This window comes from Pagrus pagrus (assembly GCF_965226575.1).
Source record: "Pagrus pagrus genome assembly, chromosome: 8".
In the NCBI taxonomy this organism is placed as follows: Eukaryota; Metazoa; Chordata; class Actinopteri; order Spariformes; family Sparidae; genus Pagrus; species Pagrus pagrus.
Genome location: NC_140192.1, coordinates 29,724,727 through 29,750,081, shown reverse-complemented (window position 1 = coordinate 29,750,081; position 25,355 = coordinate 29,724,727). Strand labels below are relative to the sequence as shown.

The following is a 25,355-nucleotide window of genomic DNA, read 5'->3' as shown; positions in this document are numbered from 1 at the left end:
CCTTTGTGATCTCTTCATACTGTGTATGTGCCTTTACTATATCCACACTGTCGTCTTTTCCTCCTCTGACATTAAACAAACATTCTTTATTTAGAAAAGAACAAGTGGGCTGTTAGTTGGAACAGCAGGAGCCAGAGTGACTGCACAGCATAGACTGTACATAGAGCTAGCTAGTGAATCTAAAGATGGCGTCTTTCAGTCCAATGAGAATTGCTGACCTGGCACATAGCAAGGTCACTGGTTCGAAATCCTTAGCTCCCCCGGCTGCATGTTGACGTATCCTTGAGCAAGATGCTGAACCCCAAATTGCTCCTGATGAGCAGTTGGCACCTTGTATGGCAGCCCAGTGTACGACTGTGTGTGTGAATGGGTGAATCTGACAAGTGTTGTAAAGTGCTTTGAGTGGTCAGTAGACTGGAAAAGCGCTATAGAAATTCCATTTATACCCTAAAAGGTTTTTCTAGGTTTACTACCTGGTTATGTGGCCCACTGAATAAGCGCCGTAGTGTTTCTCCCACTGGTCCTGCCCGTAAGTTCCCACTCAGCCTATAGACTTTACATTGTAATGGCATCACAGATTTTCACTGCAGTTGGAGGTGTCCTGTCAACATTTTTACAGACCTCTCTTTTCAAATGGTGCTCTATGGGGAAAATGCTTTTCGGGCTGCAAGGGAATTACTGCGAGTGGTCACTGGGCATAATTAGAAGCAAGGCTTAGCAGTGGCCATGTATCCTGGGGCCGTACTTACAAACACTGAGAATACCCCCAGAGAGCTCTCCTTAAAACCTCATGCAAGGAGTCCTAGCACTCTGAGCAAGGACAGGACCGACACTTTTATCTTAGTAAAGAGGCGTGGTTGATCACTTGACTTGGCAATGACAGTTCAAGAGGTGGAGTGACAGTTGGTGCTCTCTTATTTATCTTCTTACTGGACTTGCCTTTGCGGCAGATGACTTCAGCCCAGGGCCTGGCGGGACTTGGTGCTCTCTGCCTAGCACCCATGTTCTGCCAGTAAGAGGTCTCATTAGGGAAGACTAGTTGCGGACCCTCTGCAGCTGATCCAGTGGCGTTTGGACCGATCCAAGGCAGCGAGTTGGCCAGGTCCTTGATGGGAAGCACTGCATTTGATGTTATCCCAAAGATAAAAGTCTTTCCATTCTTTGCAACATAAATGCTAGCTGCTATAGAGTCAATTAATTGTTAATTCTCATGTATTTTAAGTAGCGTTTAAATATTGTTTTCAAGTCTTCTTGTTTACAAGTCTCCCAAGTCCAAGGTCCTCCTCCATTCTTCTGACAGTTTTTCACCTTAGGAGCTCTATTAAGGGCTGAGATGCTTTGCGGACTTTTTCTTCTTTCTTTAGAAGGCTCTAGTCTTAATTTTAAGAAAAGAGTCTCAGAAAATGTCATGATTATAAGAATTCACTAATGAGCAACTTTTCAGTACTAGGAAGCTTTATCAATATAGCCCCAGATCCTCTTCTGCACTCTTAAAGAGAGATTATGTCTCAGAGGTACACTTAGGTAATGTCGTTCAAACTAAAGATTTTGTCCATGTTCACACAAACAGAACTCAAAAACAATATGATTTTATTAACTGTAGCACTACTTTTGTTATATACTGTCCTCCTTGTCCACATGGGGATGGCCTTTTTTTACATAGGCCATACAAAATATGTTCCATCAGAATAAGGAATCACAACAACCCAATGACTAGACACTTTAGAAGACACTAACGAGGACATAAATCAAATCAAACCTTTGGTCGGGGAAGGGGACCAAATATGGAAACTTAACCAAGGGGAAACTTTGTGGATTCATAGACTGGATGTGTTGAAGTTGGCTCAGACCTGTTTTCTGTCGTTTTTTCTGTATGGCCCCCCTCTTTTATCGAGGCATTTTGTGGTATTATACAGTTGGGTGTCTATATCCTGTATGTTGTGTGCATTTGAATGTTATGTCACCTCATCTCTTGTTATTTTATTGTTCTGATATTTTGTATTTGTTCCACCTGGTATTTTATTGTCTTGGTCATGTGATCACCTCCTATTGGCTGTGGTTACTATATTGGTAGGGCCACATTGAGCTATTTGTTGTTTGGAGCCCTGATAAAGACGTAATGGTTGAAACATGTTGGCTTTTTCAATGAAAAACCTTTTAAAGGTTTAGCAACTATAATAAAGGGAGCAACCAGCCATTTCTTTTTTTCTCTACCTTTCCAATCAGCCCTGGATGCTCCCAAGGACCTGACTGTTGCACAGGTGACAGAAACCACCATGATGCTGGAGTGGAAATGCCCCCTGGCCAAACTGGACTCCTTCAGACTGGTTTATGTATCTGCTGATGGCCACAGGGCCGAGGAGGTGGTCCCAGGCACCTCTGAGTCTCACACCCTGAGGAGCCTCACGCCTGGCATGCTGTACACCATCAGCATCACTGCCGAGAGGGGCCGCAGATCCAGTGCACCCGCCACCATCTCAGCACCAACAGGTCAGAACTGCAACAAACACACATCCTCAAAAGCAATGTTCCCGACTAAGACACAGTGCCTTGTTTAAAATTACAGAGTGCTGGGGAGTGAAGTGGAAGAAAGAGGAAGCTTTTTGCTTACAATTATCTGGAGCGTTATTGTGTTGATCCCAAACACTGACATTTCAGATACTTTTCTCTATTTTATTATCCAGATAAAATTTCAGGCACTGGCCATTCTTTACCCAATCTCAGCCCATCCCTTATTTTAAATGTTTGAGTCCTCCAAAATACAAAGACCTTATTTTCTCACTTACCTCAAGTGGTAGTCATGCAGATCATTTTGGTTTTCTAGAAATACTTTCCTAGTTATTCTAACCCAAAGACCTTGCCCCGACAGTTTTTAGTGGAACTACTTTCTATTAGGCACACCTGGGCACACCAAACCGACAACAAAGAACTAGTGGTGATGAAGGCTGACTGTTGCGTCCGTCACCTCACGTCGCCTGTCTCTCAGCCGAAAAGCTGCTCTGGAACACCCTACAAAGACAGCAGCCAACAGCCAACTAGCTTGTACATTCTGTGCCTGCATGAGAGAAAATACCTCTCCACACAACCAGGTGGCGGTAGTCTGTATTTGTAATTTAAAAGACTTTGGACTGTGGATAAACAAACTGTTGTTATGATAAAGCAGCATTTAGCGACCATTTTCACACCACTCTCGCTAATATAGTCGCTTCTAGTTAAGAACATGTACAATAAAAAGTGTCAAATGGCACTGGCGAAGAAGCAGAGGATAAAAATAAGTAGAAACCGTACTATGTGGGTGAAATCATGCGCAGCAACAGACGGGGGCTTTCCCTATCTTTTTCCGTTTCTCTTCTCGTGCACTGATATGCTTAGCTGAACAGCCAGAGTGATATCGCTCACTGATGGGCTCCATTGCCCTTTCAACATGCTCTGTTGGCCAAAAGGCCACTGACAAGGGCCGACTAGTGCCAACAGTGCAGGACACACCACAACTTGGGCCACAGAGGCTCACCAATGGCCCAGACTTTGGCAGACAACTGTTGAAAGTATGTTCTATGGATTATCCAGAACAACCCCTTCAGAGAGACCTTTGAATGCAATTTAAACATAATTTAAACCCAGAGCCAAAGAGAGATCACTAGATCGCTATCTACATATATACCACTAGAAGTAAGTGAGATTTTTTTTCAACCTTTAGGTGAGCTGACCTCTGAAAACAAAGCAGAGTTGTGGTAAAGTTTTGCCTTTGACTGTGATAGTAGCTAGGCTGAGACTGAGGCTGAGAGATGCAGCATATTCAGTATATTATAAAATGTGTGTGAGACAGAGGCTCCTCTGAATGAAGCCCACTGTTTCCATGAGGTTTGTAGCTGGTGGCGTGGGTTAGACCAGTTCTCATTAACCACAGGTTCATTTTTTTATCCTTCAGTACTGCAGCCAAACCGAGGCAATGAATTGAATTCATTGTTAACTTCTCAATGTAAGTCACTCTGTCTGTACCCCTACCCAACCCCCAGCCCAAGGCTCTTGTATAGCATGTGGGATTATTATTCTTTTTCCCCGTTTTTTTTTTTTTTTTTTTTTTTTTTAACCACAAAAAGAAAAAGACAAATGGGGTGACTGTGGCATATTTTTGTGCTGCGGTCAGGGTGCCTCCAAGTCAAACATTTCACAATAAATACTCCAGTTATGCAAGGAGTGCCCATTAAATGCATGGTTATGGGCAAAAATCGATATGGTGAGCAATAATTGTCTTTTGTTGCATTTTTTTGGGCTGCACGCTGCCAAGAAGAACAGAATACAGACTTCTGTGTGTGTGTGTTTGTACGTGTGTGTGTGTGTGTGTGTGTGTGTGTGTGTGTGTGTGTGTGTGTGTGGGTGGATGGATGAGTGCGCATATGTATGTGTCAACTCTTAATGTCTACTTGTCTGTGTGGTCATGTGTGATAGAAAGACTGAGAGGCTAAAAAGAGTGAGATGAAACTGTGTGTGTGCGAGTGTGTGTGCGTGCGTGTGTGTGTCTGGGGTAGGGTGGGGTGGGGGTGTGGGTGGGGGTTCAATGGACATGTGTTCGCCCTGCACAGTGCTCATTCATGTGATAATTGTTGGCGTGAGCCCCACTCCCCTCTGGTTTTGTGCGATTTGACCACGATGAACTGTAGGTCTGTCAGATAAAAGGCCACATGCTGGGACTCCTGTTAAAACATTGTCTCCCAGAATCAGCAGCCCTCTAATCCACAGCCGGGCCGATCTGCAGCCTTTATCATCTCTAGACACATAGTGCAAACACAGATCGCACTCGTTTTACAGGAGGGATCGTGATAAAGAGGAGGGGTTGAGCGAGGTCAGACAAGATTTTGATAGAGGTTGGGGGTTCTACTCGTGCCTGACAATCATCGAAAGGATTACATGAATTTGTTATCGAGTGTTTCTGAAAAGCTGCTTAGCTGACCAGCTAAGAATCAATACCAAGCAGAAATGTCCTACTAAAAATCCAGCTTCTTTCAAAAGTAGAAAGGACGATGTAGGAACAAACCGATGTAATTAAAACTGGGAAATCAGGAGACAAAAGCCGGGATTATCATAATTTAAACTAATCAGCTGACTGGAAGAGTTAAGCACAGGGAACAATGCCAACAGACATGGAAATGGTAATGACTCCAGTAGTCGTCCCAAAATTCAATGCTCATATTTGTACAAATGAAAAAATTGAACAAACATGTTTTACTTCCATTGCACATGGCATGACAAACCCAGGGTAGGACTGAACTGATGTCAGCTCCCCACCTTGTTGTGTGTTTGATCGTACACATTCTCACTCCCAACTGGTCAAATACAGCAGCTTGATCACTGGCTTCAAACTATGTAGCTCTACCGACCCCTCTAGCATCAGTTTTGTATGTAAAGGGCTAGTAACCAATTATACGTAATATCCAACTTCCAGATACCTTTTCAAAATAAAGGTTCTGCAATAGAGCTAGCAATAATACGTCATAGAGAGCTGAAGTCACGCCTTTCCAGTGGACCTCATGGGACCTTATTTTGAAATATGTATTATAGTGAATGGAGAGAAACCAATAATTTTTTTATCCTGTTTGAATTGAGCCATGAACTACACATATGATGTTTGTCAATTTAAAAGATAGTTTTCCGAGTCAATAAAGTCGCTTTTTTCCGTAATTTAGGTAAAATATCATCTAGTTTTGTGTTAAACTGCTCAGTGAGCTACATCGTCTCTCTCAACACACGTCACCAAAACGATGGCTCGGCACAGAAAAGGTGCGATAAAAGATGAAAATCACAATAAATCTGCTGTTTTTCTTGGTCTGAGAGTTTCTCTATATATCTATCTATCTATCTATATATCTATATCTCTCTATATGCAATGTGTGGTTAGACATTCAAAATAAACTTTGCTGTCAAAATCTTCATATATCATGACATTTATGACTTTTGGAGTGTTAACAATGCTGTGAAACTGTTGCAATGTGGTTAGGGTTAGGCACAAAGAAAAAAACAACTTAGTTATGTTAAGGCACCAAAACTAGTTAGGGTTACAAAAAGATCATACTTTGGGTTAAAATAACTATATTCAGTCTCATAACTTAGTGTACATCACGTCACACCATTTACGTACGTTAACTTACTTATGTAATATAACTTTAAAACAAATCACTCTTGATTCTTGGTAATAAACGAGACATGAACTTTGGTCTCCAGAGGAAAAGTCCAGTCTTTGACCCATCCAACCAACCCCCAGCTCAGACTTTTCCTGCTCTTTATACTACTGCACTAGAGCGCTGTTTCAAGAAGTGACTCTAGAGGGGTAAGTACAGCGTCAAACTTCGAAGCATACTGCCACTGACCAGGCTGCTCTGTCTGATAAATTGGGAGTGAGATCAGGCTGGTTTGATCACCTGCACCAAAAACCAGGCTTAAAAAGCCATGACAACTCAAAAACAGTCAATTGATGTATCTATTGCCATCATTTTAGGCATTATGCTGGTGTGTCTTACTTCATATGATGATAGTGCATGAGCTTTCTAGAGGAAAGCGTGGAACATAACCCATGACAATTCTCCTGCATGGACTAACCTGAGCTGTGCAGTGTTGTATCCAAGCACATCCTCAAACATCCTGAAACACAAATACACTCGAGTATGATATGAATGAGTGGGCATCAAATGGCAGATATCAGAATGAGAGGGTGATATTACAGGAGACGATGAAGTCATTTGATGAAGTCACGACACACCTTCAGCTGCATGTGCCAACCAGAACTGAAGCTGAGTTTAAAGGGTTGGATTCACTCAAAAATATGAAATATCTGCATTCACTTCAATACAATGGAGATGAAGTGAGTTTTGTTTGTGGTGCTCTCAACATTTATCTCAATATCCAATTACAGGCTGCTGTGCATGGCTCTGCAAGGCCTCCCCATAGGTTTGAAGTGGACAGTGTACCACTGCCATTCTGGCTGGGCTACACTGCACCTTCAAATGTTAATGGCATATTCACAGCCATTAATGGTTACTAGCTGCATCAGCATGTCTGCCTGCTGCTTTCTGTCTTTAAGTCTTCCCACTTAAATGGTAATATAGAGGAGATGGCTATAGGCAGCCATTGATAATGAGGCTGTTTTTTTACCCTCTTTGTAGTGGAAATAAGGGATTTTTTCCAGTCCAGACTCAGTGAGGGCCTTCTGTCTTTTTTGTCTTTTGACAGCAAAATTAAATGACTGAAAAACAAATGAGAGATCCTCAATGTCAGGGCTATTTTGTCAAGAAGGACTCATTGTTGAGCAGAAGTCTTAATTGTTTTATATGGTGCATAATGTACAATGTTGTCAACAAGTAAGGTACGAATAGAACCCAAGAATTTTGTGCGTATGTGTGTGCTTGTGTGTTGTAAGGTTGGACCAATATATTAAGCCAATTCTGGATTTTTTAAATCTGCTGTCCACTCCCGGTCAGTTGAGATTCAGTCCAAAAAATTTCACAATTGGTTTTGAAAAAGCTGTATCGGTCTAATCATTGGTCTTCATGCTGTATGTCTGTCCCAGTCTTGTAACTCTATGTTGATGTGCTTGTCATCACCCAGAGGAGGAGAAGCCTGTGGTGACCAACGTCACTGTCAGCGATGTGTCGTGGGACAGCTTCCTCCTGTCCTGGTCTGCTGAGGAGGGGGCCTTCCAGGCCTTTTTGATTGAGGTTACCGACGCAGAGACGGGCGCCGAGTGGCAAAACCACACGGTGTCCGCCGATGCTCGTATCCTCACCATCTCTGGCCTCTCCCCCGCCACCTGGTATAGGGCCAATCTGTACGGGCTGTACAGGGGGGCCATCTTAGATCCTGTCTTTGCTGACACCATCACAGGTATCAACGCCGTCAACGTTGGGGCCTCGCTCTTTCCTTTGCTTCCATCTTCTTCTGCTGAACACAGTGAATTAACCAGTGTTTTTTCCCGCGTGGACTCACACATGGTGTTTGTCTTTTCAAAGAGCTCTGGAGCAGCTTTTCAACACTGTCTTACATTGACCCTGCTGTGTGTTACAGAAGCAGTTGTTTGTGTTTTCTTTTACGCTGTAAGACTTGAATTATCACTGTCAATTCCCCATAGCCTTCAACCTGTCAGGCTTATTAAGTAATAACCATCATTGGCTTCAAGGATATTAAAAAACAAGTAATCCAGCAAAATTGGAAGCAAAATCCTTGGAAGCAGAATAATTAACTGAGACTGGCTTAATTTGACAAATCTTTGTGACTGGAAGCGTCTTGATACTGTATCTGTAGGGATGGAGGCTTGTGTTGTTCATCCCCATGGATATGTTGCAAGGCATCAACTCTGCTCTCATTGTCTGTTTACTTTCAGCCTTGGAAGTAAATTTTAAAAAGATGTTTGAAGACAATACACCTATCAACCAGTGTGGTGGAAGTTATTCCTCATGGAGTAAACAAAATCTTCTTGTCATTCAGGCAGCATGCACAATCCAAATCCCCAAACCTCACCCCTCATCAGGCGTCCATCATGCACATATCCCTTCCTTTGATGCAGGGATTCTGAAATGGGCTAACACTCCGCCGCAGCACCCACACAAAACACATTTAATCTATATGAGCAGTCAAACTGTCACAGTTGCAGATACACATTTAATCCACCTTTAAGATGTCAGCCAACACATGGTCTTTAATGAGGGACAAAGGTCAGTGTGCTGTGACTGGGCCAGAACAGGTGCACTGGTTTCCCACCCATTACACCAATGAGTCATTAGCAGTGATTAACATGCTCAGAATTACATTATGTGCCCAATAAGTGGGCTGTAAACAGCTAAACCAAAACCTGCTATTGATGCCTCTGAGTACCTACCTTAACCAAAACAAAAATCTATTTTGAAGACTTATAACCTCACAGTCACCTTTGAGGATAAGTTCATGCATATGAAAATTCAGTCATTATCTACTCACCTTTGACGCGCAGTGGCACTCATGCACCCACTTCAGATGCAAACTTTTAGCTTATCAGCTACAGTGACCATTTTGGCTGAAAGAAGGATGTAAATAACGTCTTTTCAAATTAATTTGGAATCTCAGGGTTTCTGGAGACTTGGATTACACCAGAGGAGGTGGAGCCATTTTATGTTTGGTTTTTTGTTTGTTAGTTTTTTTAACATTTTACATTTAAAATGTCCCCAGCTACTTCAGTTGTTAACACTGTTTTGCTGTGAAGCTCCAGAAATGTTCTATGGACTTTGAAACTACGGGTGAGTGGATAATGAGTGAATTTTGGTGAACTCATCTTTCAAAGTAAAAACCCATCCAAGTAAAAAAATAACCAGTTTCAGGTTGGTTGATCTTTTTTTCTTGTCAGCCACCACTGGTATTATCATTCAGCATTTAACTGATGAGGATCAGTCAAGTGGAAGAAAGATGGGAGGACTGACAGAGGGCAAAAAAAAAAAACAACAACAAAAAAAAAACCCTGAGGCGCCTTTGTCACTTTGTGTGAGGCCTCTCTTCTGTATGCATCCCCAGTTTCCCAAGCCTGGACTGCTCTTCATTCTCATGCTGCCATTGCCCCTGGGCTCTGGTGCTAGGGTGCCAGGGGCTTCTGGGGCCATGCAGAATATGGCATGCGCTCAACACTGCCCATTGTCTGCATGCTAATAGCTGGTTTAACCATCTTTGCATTTTTCATTAGCATCGCTTTATCCATAAAACATTCCAACTTGTGAATACAAGTGCTGACTAATTTGATTATGTTTTGCACGGTGGTCGGCATCCGTCTACTGGAGAGAGACGTCGTAGCTAAAATAAAGTCCTCTTCTGAAAAGGGTGTGAGGAACCTCTGATTAACAGAGAGGGAGTTTTATACAACAAATGACTGATGGAACCACAAAGAGATGTAGACAGCGCCCGGAACAAGCTCCACTCAGTTGTAATTCATATGACCACAAGCTGCTCTCGTAAAGTTAGACTATCAGGCAAGACTGGAACGAGTTCTGGGCTTCTGCTTGCAGAGAGCTTTTCAGCAGGTTAGCTGGCGCCGGCACGTACCTCCTCCAATAACAGGCTCCCTTTTGTGAGCAGGGATTGTGTTCACTCAGGTCTTGGGGGGGTGTGGAGGGATATGGGGTAGAGGGGTAGAAGTGGTGGTGGGGTGAAATCAGTAGCAAGCTACCACATGTTAGCTGATGGATGTGGCCCTCCCTCTCTTCCACTGACCAGCTAAAGCTGCCTGGCGGCTAATGAAGAGTGACAGCTCCCTGGGATTTGTCTGCTCTGCTTCTCATTTCCACCACTTCTTCTCACAACAAATGCCTCAATGTGTTTTCCCTCACAATAAAAAAAGGGTTTCAGGCTAGTTCAAGGACCCCTGAGACCCTCACATTTGGTGTAGTGTTTTAATGAGCAGTGGCGCTGGGCTTTATTGAGGCTTTCTTGAGCCCACTTATATCTGCCTCTATCCAGGCTGCTTTAAAAGCTCTGTCGAATCCATGTATCCATCTGCTGCTACCGGAAGTTTCTCTGGCTAATTAGCTTCAGTGGACTCATCCTCTGGAGAAAGAGAGCCTTTTCTCCAGCTGTATGGTCCTGCTGTCTCTCAGCCTCTCTTCCTATCACTGCCTTTATTAGCTGCTTCAAATGACTGTTTAACTACCAGCTCTTACAGCACCACATGCACACACTCCCATCTTTATGGATCTGTCTGCACTGTACTCTATTTGTACAGTTAGAAATAAATTGTTTGACAAAGCCTCTTTATTTCAAATCTCTTGGAATTGTGCAAGATTGAGATGGGTCGGACCAGAGCTCACTTTTTCAGAACACAAGCTTTGAATTGGATTTGAAGGATCATGTGATTTTTTTAATTGTGAATTATTTCCAGAGCAATCCACAGAGCCTATCCTACAGACCTGAACATACCAGCATATTAACCCAGCAAACACTGAGACGTGCTATGACCATTGTTTACCAGTCAAGTCGTCCTGTTGTGGTTCAAGTTCCACGATGGAAGCTGTGCCAGTGTCCAGACATTGTGAGCTGCACAGCAAAGCTAAAATATGACGTTACCATGAGCGGGCTCTTACAGTTATTGTGCTAAATATGTACACAGTGTACATTCAGCAGCTTAATGCTTCCAAAAAACAAAAGCAATATCTCAAGTAAGTTTAAATGTAATAAATTAACTTTGACTTTGACAGCACAGCCTGTGGCCCGTATACACTGGGGTGCTTTAATAAATTATTGCTCATTCCCACATTCAGTTTGAATTCAGAATAAATATTGAAAAAATAATGTTTTACTGAGATTTTGTGAGGATGTATTCTGGTCACAGTCACAGTCTTGGCATAATCTCTTTTTCATCTCACTAACTGCTGTGGCTTTAATACTTTTAACTCATCTTAAAGAGAATGCAGCTGGATAATTTCCTTTTGCTTCACAGCCCACTCCTTATTGCCTGTTACCAGATACACCAGCTAGAAATCTCTTCTCTTCTCTTGTAAACTCTTTATTTGTTGACTGATGCTGAACCTCCAATGCTGCCGTTTGCACAAAGACTGATACTCTCTTTCACTGCCATGTTCCTCAAATGTCAAAGCACTCTTCCCACAGAGGAGGAAAACTGACTTTCCCCTGTCACTCAGAGGCTGAACCAGAGGTGCAGGCTCTCCTAGTCTCCGATGTCACCCCTGAGAGCTTTAAGCTGGCCTGGTTGGCTGAAGACGATGCCTTGGACACCTTTGTCATAATGGTCAGCCAGGCTGAAGGCCCAGGCCAACCAAGAGAGCAGGTGCTGGGTGGCGAGGAGCGAAGCGCAACAATCACAGACCTCACAGAGGACACAGAGTACACAATTGAAATCTTTGGGCTCATTTTGGGAAGACGGTCCAAGTCTGTACTCGAGGGGGTGAGAACAGGTACACGGTGAAAAGTCAGAGCAGTGAACTGAAACTCTGCACTGGTCATGTCAACGTAGTCAATGTGGAATGATGTCATATCTTGTCAATTTTGCCTTTTTGGTAACAGCATGAAAATATGGTTATTAATACCTGTGTTCTAACATCGTCTGGCTTACTAACCTGGTAACAAAGCGTCTCACGGTGTTCAGGGGCATTTAATGCTGCAATTTGACAAAACTGTCTTTGTCCTTAAACTAATGCATTTTACTGATGGTGATGATTTTTCAGGGTGACTAGCTCTGGGTGCCTTCTGTTAGCGTCTATGTAAAACACTGAACACCCCAAAACCTGTCAGTGCACCTGAGCAGAGGGTTCGTTACGACCCAGGTTTGCAGCGTCATCCGAGAACACACACTGGGTTCAGAATGACCACATGCTTACGGACTGCTGATCTCAGGGCTCCAGACGGCCGCTGGATCAGGAGTACACTTATATACATTGATATACAAGTTCACTGATGTCAACCTTTTCTTAAAAAACAGTTGTGTCCAGTCTCATGTGAAGAAATGAAGCAACTATCCTGATGAAGCTCAGCATTACAGCTTCAACACAGAACTATCAGAAAAGGCCTTGAAAATTCACATCAGCTGCCAGGATGAAATGTTGACGGTTAATGTTCCTGCAAACCACTGATACGTTCACATTTGTACGTATCATAGGCTTCGTATCATACTGACAGTTAAACACATTACATATTTATGACCAGACTGTCAGAAATATGACAAAAACAAAAACTGGTATTTTAGGCCAAAACATGATCTTTTCCAAACTGTAAACAAGGGGCTTTGTGAACATTTTAGAAAATTGAACCTAAAGAAAAGTTGCAACTTAAAGAAGTGTTCAACATATTGGTGGTTTGCAGAAATGACCAATTGGGTTGCAGTCAACCCCCACTCAGGACATTTACTCTGCTCTTTAATCTGCTCCTTTCATTGTGTCGTCCTCGTCCAGTCGTCCTCCCAAATGTTGTCTTAGACTGCCTGGCCCCATGTGTCACAGTCGCTCTTTGTGTGTGTGTGTGTGTGTGTGTGTGCGTGTGTGTGTTGGGGGGGGGGGGCAGTTATCTGTGTCACATAGACCGGGTGGCTGTGTCCCCTGTCCTCCCTGGGGGTAAGGCTTTACTCTTGGGTTGCGTGGCGCATGTTTCACTTTTGTGTTGCCATGAAATGTGGGCAAGTTAATCTCCTCAGGTCTGTCACGCAAGATACTGTGGCTCGCTGTTAGCTGGGAAGGGTCCCTCCATGAGCCCAGGCCTCGCCGGGCCCCCTTTGTCCATCTACCTCACTCTCTCTTTCACACTCTTTCTTGCTCTTTCCTAAAACAAGTGCCTTTCAGTGGTGGATCTGCCCTGGCTCCAAGGGTGTCTGCTGCTTAATCCTGAAGCAGAAAGTACTAACTTGTGTACCTCCATGTTGTGTGTTTATTGATAAGTGACACACATACTGTCCAGTCCTCACCTGTCTAAGAAGGCAGCACACATATTGACTAACTTTGTATTTTTGTGTGTTTTGCCCCCGTCTGCTGTTTCTGTCCCTCTCGTGCCAGACCTGGGCCCACCTAAGGGTATCCGCTTCTCTGATGTCACTGACACGTCTGCCACTGTTCACTGGGTGGTTCCAAGAGCTCGAGTGGACAGCTACAAGGTCACGTATGTGCCTGCTCATGGAGGTCAGTGTCCCATTAGTGTAACTCATTCAATACTGAAAACAGGGAAGATCTGGCCACTAATTGTAGGACTGCTATTGATTCAACAAAACACCCCAAGTTGACTGAGCTTGAAAAAAAGGAAGATCTTTAGCATTCTTATAGTTTTACCTTCAAATGCATCCCTGCTTTCATCAAGAACTATAGGTTTTGGTATACATGCTTAGACTCGTACCAATAAGATGATTTTGAAATCACACTGGAGTAAAAGTAAAGATATCGTCATCAGTATGAATAGTACTTAAATAAAAGTCTTAAAGTATCTGCTGTTAAATGATTTTTGAAAGTACAGGTAAAAGTAAATTGTACATATACTAACATGTATGTATATATTGTATACTATGGGTTGGCTGATTATCAGAATTGATATTCAGCTTTTTTTTTGATCATCGGAATGAGTGTTGTTTTTTTTTTTACCTCAGCCATGTACAGAGGCCCTGTCCTCGCTGCAGCGGCCCGGTGTTTGAGTCCAACCTGCGGCCCTTTGCTGCATATCAAATCCCCCCTATCTCGTTTCCTGTCATCTCTGAGCTGTCCTATCAGTGAAGCCTTAAAAAGGCCAAAACAAACCCAAAAACTTGAATCCTCCATCATCTACAGGGACCGACGGACCGATTCTGCCCCCTAGTGACTAGACCCATGCTTCTATTTACTGAGGGACTGAGGGGTCCAGAGCAAACATCTTATATATTCACTTTTTTTTTATAGTTGGATGAAAATACCATTATTATGATATGATTGCTGCATGTTATATGAAATAATGTCATTTAGCCCCTCAGTTGTGACGTAACAGAGCAAGGTATATGACACAACACAACTGTGACATCCATTGATTTTTTCTTCCATCTTTTAATATCAATTGATTTCCATGCAGACCTCACTTTTCTTTATGTTAGCAATTACCGATTTAATATTTAATTTATTCTGAAGATAATTCCATGATATTTCAATTTCAGAATTCTTACTCTCTGGGTTTCAGGAAATTCTGCTTGGATAACAGAACCATGAATGGCCTCAAAACGGCTGTAAAATCAAGTTCAAATATAGAGACATGCTGCTAGAATGACTTACAATAACAAAACGTTACAAAACACTACAACCATAAATGGGACACGCTTTATAATATTAATATAATAATTATTTTTTTTATTTAAAGTTAATTAAACTTTAGTTGATAATCATTTCACTGTTAACAAACAATGGGATGCTTTATAAACCATTGAGCTATTGTTTATTGTAAAGTTGCAGCTGATGTGATGATTAACAGTCAGATAACTATTAACTCAAAGTGGATGAACTATACATTTCCCATTTATTTTTGAAGGTGACTGTGCACCACCCCAGAAAATATAAGGCTCTTCAGCCACCACTATTATGACTGATGTTGAGTCATATCTCCTTCCCTCTGCTGCTAATGTTAGCAGGTGCTGTGAACGCTTCAACAGTGCTGCTTAGGTAGCCACTAGCACTCATGCTCAGTTCACTGTCGTCAACTTCAGTTTCAACAGGGCTGCTCGAAATGTCCATTCCTCCTCCTGCCATGCACTTAATATCCCTGCTGGCAGCCACATCCGGAGTGTTTCTGATCCTTTCATTTTACCTCAGTTTACTGTTTTGCCGTCACAGCTTGAGTTTGGCTTGTGATGAATTGTACATGAATGTGACTGTAGCAGGCTGAAACAAAATTACTACAGGACAAAACTTATGTTAAATTACATTTCAGTTCAAGTATTCTCCTTTTAAATTCTGATGTATTTTCATAGTGCTATAAGTTTTAAATTAACTTATTTCGTTTTCTAAAGATATTTGTGGGATTACTCCACATAGCACTACAGACACGTGTACCAGAGTTTGGTGGATCTAACCAACTACAACTTCAGCTGAGCCTCTAATATCTTAACTTTATTCCCCCAAATGACATGCATTTTCCTGACTCCCAGGTAATGCTAAGACACTGACAGTGGACGGCTCTGAGTCTCAAACTGTGCTGCCCAACTTGACCCCCGGGGTCACTTATGAGGTCACTGTTGTCGCTGTCAAGGGTCAAAGGGAGAGTGAGCCTGGATCAGATAGCGTCACCACAGGTAAGACTAATGTGGAACTAACACTATGACACACAGGCACATTCATGATCTGAAGGCAGATATAAAAATGAATGTTTTCCCTGGATTTGGCAGTTTTGTGACACTGTATAGCTACTGTCTACAATTACAACAACCACTAAGAACGTTCAATTTCATAGCACTGATCACCTAAACCAGCTAACGTTAGACTTTAATGGAGTGTCTAGAAAGTAACAAGTACAAAAGCAACTAGTTCATCTGTTCATCTGTGACCATGTTCATACAACATTTTCTATCAAACATGTTTACAGTCATGTGTGTTCAAGCAGCAGCATGCCTGAAAGTGGAAAGGTGTCAGCTCTGTGCATAAGGAGAAATTTGAGTATGGTCAACTCACACTGATTCTGTGTGTGTGTGTGTGTGTGTGTGTGTGTGTGTGTGTGTGTGTGTTACAGCTCTGGATAAGCCCCGTGGTCTGACTGCGGTCAACATCACAGACACAGAAGCTCTGCTGCTCTGGCAGCCTGCCATCGCTACTGTAGATGGCTATGTCATCACCTACAGTGCAGACTCAGGTATTTAGTGTATACACATGCATGTACACTAGGGGTGGGGGATACTGATCCTCGTGATTTCCTCTGGATAATGATGATGATCGCTGTTAACAATTATGCTACGCTATGTTTTAAAGTAGCGAGCAGTCACACAGTGAGAAAAAATAAATCATGCACAGTTTATAAATAAAACATTTTGATTCATCTATAATTGTTTTATAATCACATCATAGCCTTCTGAATTCAAACAACTCAAATAGAATAGCGTAGGGCCGAGAGATCCCCACCGCTAATGTACACAACATCTAATACACAACACAGTTCTTCTCCCACCATTCACTGTGGAATCATGACAATGAACATCATTAGATAATCATCACTGCCTTTTACTGAAGAACTAATTAGAATTGCTTCTTACTGCAAAGTATTAGTTCAGGTGTGCAAAGAAGTTTTCAAAGATGGTTCCAGAGAGTTTTCCAGAGGGGAGGGAGGGATTTCAATCATGTCTGAGTGAAACAACGTGAGCAGCGTTCCAATATTCTGTTTTAAATAAAGAGTCATATTTGTCTGACATGAGTCCAAACCCTGTTTGCCTTCTCTAATATAATCAGCCTCTTGTCCTACATGTCTGTCCTTGGTGTGCTAACCTGCGCCCGGCCTGTTTGTGTTGTTCCAGTGACTCCGGTGATGGAGCGTGTGTCAGGAAACGTTGTGGAGTTCGAGATGAGCTCTCTGACACCGGCCACACACTACACTGTGAAGGTCTATGCTGTGAGGGACTTGGCCAAGAGTGCAGCCACGACAACTGAGTTTACCACTGGTGAGAATTTCTTCCTATAAATTGATTTGTTTCCATCCTGACACCTGAATTGTTTGATGTATTGAATCAAACTTAATCAAAATGTTAAGTCTTTTCATTGGAACTACAAACTGTGTGTTTATCTGAAACAGAAGTAGGTTATGTCTGATTCAGAAACACTGTATTGGGTACCTAACAGTTGCTCCTTCTAGAATAGAAATGCAACAGTATCGAGAGATTAGAAAATATAAATAGAGAAAAGATAATAACAGAGAGAGAGAATAAGAGATAAAAATACAAAATATAAAATAAAATATAAAATAACTTAAATATGTGCATTAAACTGTGATATGTGACAACGATATATACAGTACAAGTAGAAATATAAATACACATGGAAATGGAGACATGTGTCTCGTGCTACACTGTAACTACAGTGTAGACAGTATTGAATCATTTTTGCAACAGGTAATAACTGACCATAATTTCTACAACAACAGTAGAATATAGCACATGAAACTGCACAGAGAAAAGAAAATGAGACCAAGAGGAGGAACTGGTTCAAAAACGAATCCTGTACTGGAGACATCCTGGGATCTGTTTCTTGTACATTACCAGGATTGCTGCATGACTGCAGTGATGTCAAGTAGTAATATGTGAATGAAAGATTAATTAAAACATAAATGACGTCACAACAAGGAGCTGATACAGTTACTGAAAAGGCTGTTGTGTTTTAGATGTGGACGCCCCTCATGACCTGACAGCCAGTAACATCCAAACAGAGAGCGGCATGCTGACCTGGAAGCCGCCTCGTGCTGACATAACCGGATACATCCTCAGCTTCGAGTCTGCAGACGGCACCATCCGGGTGAGTAGCACCACAACGCCACTCATTCTAGTCTGCCTGGTCAGCAGTACATTAAATCTATAAATTGTGTTGGGGAATAAAATGTCTGAACATGTTTCCTCCTGCAGGAGGTGGTCCTGAGTCCCACTGCCGTCTCTTATAACATGGCTCAGCTCAGCGCCTCCACAGAGTATTCAGTCAAGCTGCAGGCCATTGCTGGTCCTAAGAGGAGCAGAGTCATCACTACTATCTTCACCACCAGTGAGTGGACAGATTACAGTCCTGGTGGGACTTTTACAAAGCATACCAACTTTATTGGAATCAGTGTTGTAGATTTCAGTATGTGTATTTTTAATACTGTTGATAATTCAGTGAGAAGGCAAATGTCCTCATTTCAAAATCATAACTCATGAACTTTGTAAAACTTCACTTGAAAACAGGATCCATGAAGATAAAGCTAAATGTAAGTGTTCTGTCTGTGCACAGCAGAGAAGTGGCACTTACCAGAGTCTGGTATTTTTGGTACTAGTAGTGACTGTATAGTCGTATATCAGGTCAGCACAGAGGCTCAGTGTAGCTCTGTCAGCTCAAATCAAGAAGGTCTTCTTTTGGAGCAGGGGCTGCTTCCCTCCAGCGGGTTCACTTCTCTCCCACAATCCAAAGACAGTGATTTTAGGTTAACTAGACACTCCAAGTTACTAGCAGGTGTGGATGTGAGTGAGATTTGTGTTTATTTCCCTACTATACCCTGATTGATACCTGACCCCAAATGCATGCTGGGATGCCCCAAGAGAGTCACATGCCTGCAGCGATACTTAAGATTAAAAAACAAAGAAACGAGGACTCTGCCTCTCCCTCTGCACACTGAGCACCATGTGCTTTATTCATTTCACCTTGATTCATAAAACCCTAGGCCACACTTCCACATTAGCAATATAAAGATACACGTATATGAAATCTTATCTCCCGTGTTACAGTCCACTTTGTTGATTATTCCATCATATCATCTGTTTTGTGTGTGTGTGTGTGTGTGTAGCTGGTGTGCTATACAGATACCCCAGGGACTGCTCCCAGGCCCTGCTGAATGGTGACACCTCACCAGGCCTGTACACCATCTATCTGGGTGGAGATGAGAGCCAGCCAGTCCAGGTCTACTGCGACATGAACACTGATGGAGGTGGATGGATTGTAAGTCACCGGCTAACAGGGACAGACAGTATATGCTCAATATGTATCAATATGTACAGTCGTACTATTTAATGCTTCTGATTTGACAAATGACCATGTCCAGACACTCTGCAGCTCCCCTCAGCTCTGTGGAGCGTTTTTAATGTCTTTTAGTTTATTGTCTGGTTTTTGTACGGGTTTACTGTTTTGGTTCAAACTCACTCTCGTCAGCCTCGTTTCCAGCAGACAGCTGTTTTCAGCAGAAAAGCTACGTACCTAGCTACCAAAATGACATGACAGACAAATTAGAGACTGTCTGGTATATTGTTATTATTACTAGTATGTTATTTAGCAAGATGGCCAGAAACATAACTTCAAATTAATGAAAACGTTTCTGTGTCTGCTGATGTGTTGCTAAGCAACCATAACATCTTCAGAAGGCGATAATATATATTGCTATGTTTACAGCTTGAAACTTAACTCTCTCAAATGAATTCAAAGTGAATATGTCTTTAATTTATTGAGAATATTGAGGTATGATTTTTTTTTTTGGTATGTTTGCATTAATATTCTGCTATACCTCTTTGTATATTCAGTTTTCATAAACTCACATCTTGTCAAGAAAATCTCCAGGATATTTTTCAATCTGTTCAGTCTATGGGTTGATGGGACTGTCTGGTGATCAGTAAAATCTTACATTATCCATTTCTTATCATCTGTCTCCGTCCAGGTTTTCCTCAGACGCCAGAGTGGTAGACTTGAGTTTTTCCGCAACTGGAAGAATTACACGGCTGGCTTCGGTGACATGAATGATGAATTCTGGCTGGGTAATCTCTGGCACACACACATATGTCAATACAACACAATGTCACACCCAAACAACTGTATATGTCCATTGTCCACATCTCCCTAAACGACATATATCACTGTTCCCAAAATAATATGACTGTTGCACAGTCCCAGTGACAGGCAGAGCAGACCTTCACCGTACACTCACAGTTTGGTTAAGTTTAGGCAAGAAAACTACTTTTTAGTTTTGGAGTAACATTTTAAACTTGGCTTAAAATAACTATGTTACTCATGTCCTTTCAGTCACGATTGTATGTACATTATGCACGTAACTGAAGTGATATTATGTATGTGACGACGCAACTTAACTACATCAGTCAGTTAAAGAACTCACGGTTGACTTCTGGTTCACACTGGACATGAACACAGATCTCATGGATGAAAGTCCTGTTGATATTTAACCCATTCATTCACCCCAACCCCCTGCTGATCATTACTGTCTGTCTCTTATACCACTTCACATTATTGTTGTTGTTGTTGTTGTTGTTGTTATCATTACTTTTTATGGAGAATTTTACATATATTGAATGTGAAAATAGATCAGGCTGATAAATCTTAAATAGATTTATCAGCCTTCAAATAATGTTTGTCTTATTAATGGAATGTTTTTTGGGTTTTTCTAAGTTTTTGGTCATGTTATATAATGTCTCATCTGATAATCCTTTCTTACCAAAGCTATCACTGAATTGTTATTATTGCTGTTCATCCTCAGGTCTTTCAAACCTTCATAAGATCACAGCTGGTGGACAGTACGAGCTGCGAGTCGACTTGAGAGATAAGGGAGAAACAGCCTACGCTCAGTACGACAAGTTCTCTGTCTCTGAACCTCGGACCCGCTACAAAGTCCACGTAGGAGGATACAGTGGAACAGCAGGTAATGCTGACTTTATTCTGCATTTGGTCTCTTAATACATTCTGACTTCACAATTTTGGAAGGCCCAAACCCATTATTTCCTTCTGAAGTCATAAATAAATCTTTTAAAACAGCTCAAAAATATATAGTTTCATATGTATTTGTGTTAAAAAAAGCTGATCAGCTGTTTCATTTCCCTGAAACAGCTGGTCTTGGTTTTTATCAAATGTTTCCACCCAAACAGGAGGAGAGGAGTGCAGCCATGAAATGATAAAACGCTACAAAAAAGCCAGACTGAATATAATACTAATAATTGGCTGAAACAAACTCTGTATGCAAACTTGGGATTAAAATAGTTTTTTTATTACTCAAATGTTTCTCTAAAAAAATGTTTTGCTCATTGTTTTCTATATTTGGGTCTTACAGGGTTAAGACTGTTTGAGGGATCATCATCTGAAGTGTACAGAGAATTTGTTTTATAGGTTTCAGAGTGAAGCAGTTTTCTTAGTTAATAAATTGTTCTTGTCCAGATCGGTCCATTTTGATATTATTTGAATGAAATGCAGTTTTGGTTTCTTGTTGTTTAGATTTTTTTTATTTATGGGGAAACTTTTAGCTTTTGTTTATTTAATACATAAATGTAAAGGTTCACCTGTCCCTAACATTTCGTCGGCTCTCTCTCTGTTGTGTGACTTTGTAGGTGACTCTATGACCTACCACCACGGCCGTCCATTCTCCACCTATGACCACGACAATGACATTGCTGTCACCAACTGTGCCCTGTCCTATAAGGGAGCGTTCTGGTATAAAAACTGCCACCGTGTCAACCTCATGGGACGATATGGAGATAACAGTCACAGCAAGGTACAGTATGAACAGAGTACAGTTACAGTATGCCTTACATGTTGAGTGATTCAGAAAATTAATCTCCCTGAGGGGTTCCTGGGGTCACTCAGGGTCCTTGTTGGAGTTCTGAAGAGGGTTCATGTAAATTTGAAAGGGGGTTCCTAATGGGTTTTCATTGGCATACAGGTACTAGTAGGATCCATGAGTCATTCATAGTGTTTTGAGCAATTCTCAAACTCAAATTAACTTGGGGCCACTGCTGGTATTGTCATCTCGTGGGAGGGCCATGATGTGTTCAAGTACGAAAAGAAAGCACAAAATTTCAGAAAATGTTCTATACGTGAAACCTTACACTGAACTAACAGGTGAACTACATTTGTACTTTTTCTTGTCAGAGACCTGGCAGCACTTCTATTTATTTAACAAAAACAAAAATGCAAAAAGAGTAGTCAGTGTCCCAGTGTTTCCTGGTGTTTGGCCGAACACCGATCACATTATTTGCCCACCGCCCCACCATCATTTAAAAAATCAATAGTTGGATGACAGACGCTACAAGGTATGTGCTCCATGCAGCAGCAGGGCCAGCAACAGAGTCGCAGCACAGAGTAAAAGGAGTCACATTTAACTTTTAGCGTGGAGAGAGATAGGAGAGCTGACTGACAAGACGGTGGTGGAGGATTTGTTGACAAAGAGAAAAGCATAAGCGCCTGTTTGACAACAAGTCGTATTTAAACTCAGTGATAACAGAGAACCTGATAACGTTAATGAGGGAGAAGGAGTCGTTACCTCACTGAGAAGATGGAGGTTTCATCCTGTTGCCTGCAGCTCTTCATGAAACAGCTCATTCTTGTTCACTACTCAGACAGACCGAATAAAGAGGTCATATTATGCTAATTTTCAAGTTCATACTTTTATTTGCGGGTGCTTAAAGAATAGGTTTACGTACTTTAATTTTCAAAAAATACATTATTTTTCTCATATGGTGCATTGCTGCAGCAACCCTTTACACATTGTGTCTTGAACACTCTGTTTTAGTTACAGAGTGAGACATCTCACCTCTGTTCAATCTTTGAAGAGTTGCACAAGCGCATTATTTAACAGGCAGGATGTAGCCAATCAGAGGCATAGTAGGGCGGGTCATGCCGAGCAAGGTAGTGTGATCCAAATGAACGCTACTACAGCTGGTAAGCACGGCTGCCGTACAGCCGTATATATTTTACAATATATATATATTTTCGACTCCAAACCAGGTGTTTCAGGCAGTGCAGCAGTGTTTTCTGTGGGAGAAAGTAACTCCCTTTGGCGTGGACTTTTTCACTTTGCAGACCTTTTACATGCACATAAAATGCTTCATAAGCAATTAAGTCAAGGTAAAATCCTGCAAAATCTGCTGTTTACAAATGCAGAAAGTGACCACTGTTTTGCTCTGTAGACATATTTTTGATGAACTTCAAAATAAAAGTAAAGCTGGATCAGTGATTCTCCTGCTGGCATGTGTCTGAAGAAAAAACAACACTGCAAAGACGACACAGCTGGTTTGTTTGGGAAGAGGGTTTACTCGGGACAGAGTTTAGAAACATTCTCATCTTATGTTGTTTATTGTTGAATCACTGACATGTTTTTTGTTGAACTGTGGAATCTTTATAACTAGTAATTTACTTTGATTTAAACTACATACTACAGTATTTGTGTTCACTACAGCACAGCCACTAACAACAAAGGTAAACTCATTAAGGGTTGTTTGGACTAAATCTTACAGGGAAAGTGTGTGTGTGTCTAGCCCAGAAACATTGGCTTTGGACATCATTTTGAGTTCCCTGAATAGTCCAATATTAAACAACCAATGTTGACTGCTTTGACTTACTATGAATCTGTGACAGGAACATGGCTAAGTGCCTCCACTTTACTACTTCAAGTTCTACTAACATCATTTGTCCATCTCCTCTCCAGGGTGTAAACTGGTTCCACTGGAAAGGCCACGAGCACTCAATCGAGTTCGCCGAGATGAAGATCAGACCATCCAACTTTAGAAACCTGGAGGGGAGGAGAAAACGATCATAAATGATCCACCACCGACAAAAACAACAACAACAACAACAACAACAACAACAACAACAACAACAACACCGCTCCTACTCTGTCTGGACTTCCCATGAACCACCTCAACTCCCACACCCACACAACCCGCAGCAACCAAAGCCACTGCCAAGAGCCCCGCTGCCTGCCTCCACGCAAAACCAACACACCTTCCTTCCTCTCATTGGCTCACAGCTCAGCCTCGACTCCATAGCCCCCTTCCCCTGTGATACGGTGGTGGAAATGCTGCCAGTGTGGAAATCAACGTGCATGTAAAAAAACTGGACTTAAATCAAGCCCACACAGATTCTACTCACGCACCAAAGAGAGCAAAAACAACTCCATCTCACCTGATTCTGATCCTTTCTCTTGTGTTGTAGCATTTGTGAGGAGGCTAGTGTTCAGCTTGGGCATTATGTTGTGTACAGTTATTAATACAATTCCCTATTCACACCCAAGCCACATTTAGAGTTTAACAGAAAGGACAGGTTGTTTATAATATAATGTGGTCTTGTTTAGGTTCAGGGCCTCTTTGCAAAAACTGATAATACAGTGATCATTCAACTGGATTATCCTAGAAATGTTATTCCTTGTACTGTACATGTAAACATCTGATTGAAATGTATGAAAAGGGAATTCCTCAGATGGCACTGCTCAGATGTCTCATATCTTCATCTAACTTGCCATTTGTTTGTCTTTGTGCGACTAAACTGGTCTCAGTGTCACTTTATCCTCCCCAGATTCCCTCATCTCCCACAACGTAAGCCAACATCTGATGTGATAAAAATTGAAATGAAAAGAGAAAAAAAAAAGTTCCATGTCCACGTGGGTGGCAATGTTTCCATTCATTATGTGAGCCCCTGAAGGCATCATGCCACAGCCACAGTATTGTGTTTTAAAAAGCTAAAGAACAGAGAAAAGAAAAGCTGATGTGTTTCGATTTGTTTTGTTTGTCTTATGAATCCGAGGCAGGACCTGTTATTCAGTATATAATGAAATGCGGTGAATACATTTTTTTCCTTTCTTTTTGAAAAATGTGAATACAGTGCATACATGTGGAACAAGAGAATGTCATGTGTTGTTCACACAAAAAATGTTGATGCTCAAAACATACTACTAAACCACTGACCATCTAAAGAATGCCTGTGTAAATTAAGTTTGTTTTTATGGTTTTGTTTGTTTATAACTGGGTGAACATCAGGTGTTCTCTGTCAACTGTATTACAATAAAACAGTTCATTTAAAAGGAACTTGTGTGGGCTGGTTATTTGTTGACGGCATATGTTGACCTGAGGTCCACTGTCCAGCTTTGTTTTGCCTAGCTGATCTGACACTTTACTGGTTACACTTTATAATCCAGCACACACACACCTGTGAGGAGCTACTAATCAGGAACAACCATCATTATTAAATGGTAAATTTGTAGTTATCTAAACTTGTTAACCAATGAAATGCTTTATAAACTTGTTATTATGCAATTGTAAAGTACATATACATCAGTTGCACCTTCATAATGGCCATCCAAATAATGTTTATAAATGAACTAAACAGTATTTATTAACATTTACAAAGTATGATAAACATCAGGTAAAACTAATAAATGGTTTACAAAGCATTTCATTGTTTGTTGACAGTGAA

The 25,355-nt window shown here is 41.5% G+C and overlaps 1 protein-coding gene across 3 annotated transcripts in view; it reads left to right on the top strand.

The window, feature by feature from the left end:
- Nucleotides 1-24,967, top strand: part of tncb (tenascin Cb) — a 51,115-nt gene extending 26,148 nt beyond the window's left edge. The window contains exons 10-23 of one of the 3 annotated variants that reach the window (XM_084359384.1): nucleotides 2,227-2,490; nucleotides 7,600-7,875; nucleotides 11,646-11,918; nucleotides 13,506-13,628; nucleotides 15,605-15,748; nucleotides 16,183-16,302; nucleotides 16,958-17,101; nucleotides 17,818-17,948; nucleotides 18,056-18,188; nucleotides 18,964-19,115; nucleotides 19,825-19,921; nucleotides 20,656-20,817; nucleotides 21,497-21,660; nucleotides 23,593-24,967. In XM_084359384.1, the coding sequence (XP_084215510.1) occupies nucleotides 2,227-2,490; nucleotides 7,600-7,875; nucleotides 11,646-11,918; nucleotides 13,506-13,628; nucleotides 15,605-15,748; nucleotides 16,183-16,302; nucleotides 16,958-17,101; nucleotides 17,818-17,948; nucleotides 18,056-18,188; nucleotides 18,964-19,115; nucleotides 19,825-19,921; nucleotides 20,656-20,817; nucleotides 21,497-21,660; nucleotides 23,593-23,703 (2,294 nt within the window). In that variant the 3' untranslated portion in view covers nucleotides 23,704-24,967. The remainder of the gene's footprint in view (nucleotides 1-2,226; nucleotides 2,491-7,599; nucleotides 7,876-11,645; nucleotides 11,919-13,505; nucleotides 13,629-15,604; nucleotides 15,749-16,182; nucleotides 16,303-16,957; nucleotides 17,102-17,817; nucleotides 17,949-18,055; nucleotides 18,189-18,963; nucleotides 19,116-19,824; nucleotides 19,922-20,655; nucleotides 20,818-21,496; nucleotides 21,661-23,592) is intronic. The other 2 variants (XM_084359385.1, XM_084359386.1) reach the window with 2 other exon arrangements.
- Nucleotides 24,968-25,355: the final 388 nt, after the last annotated feature.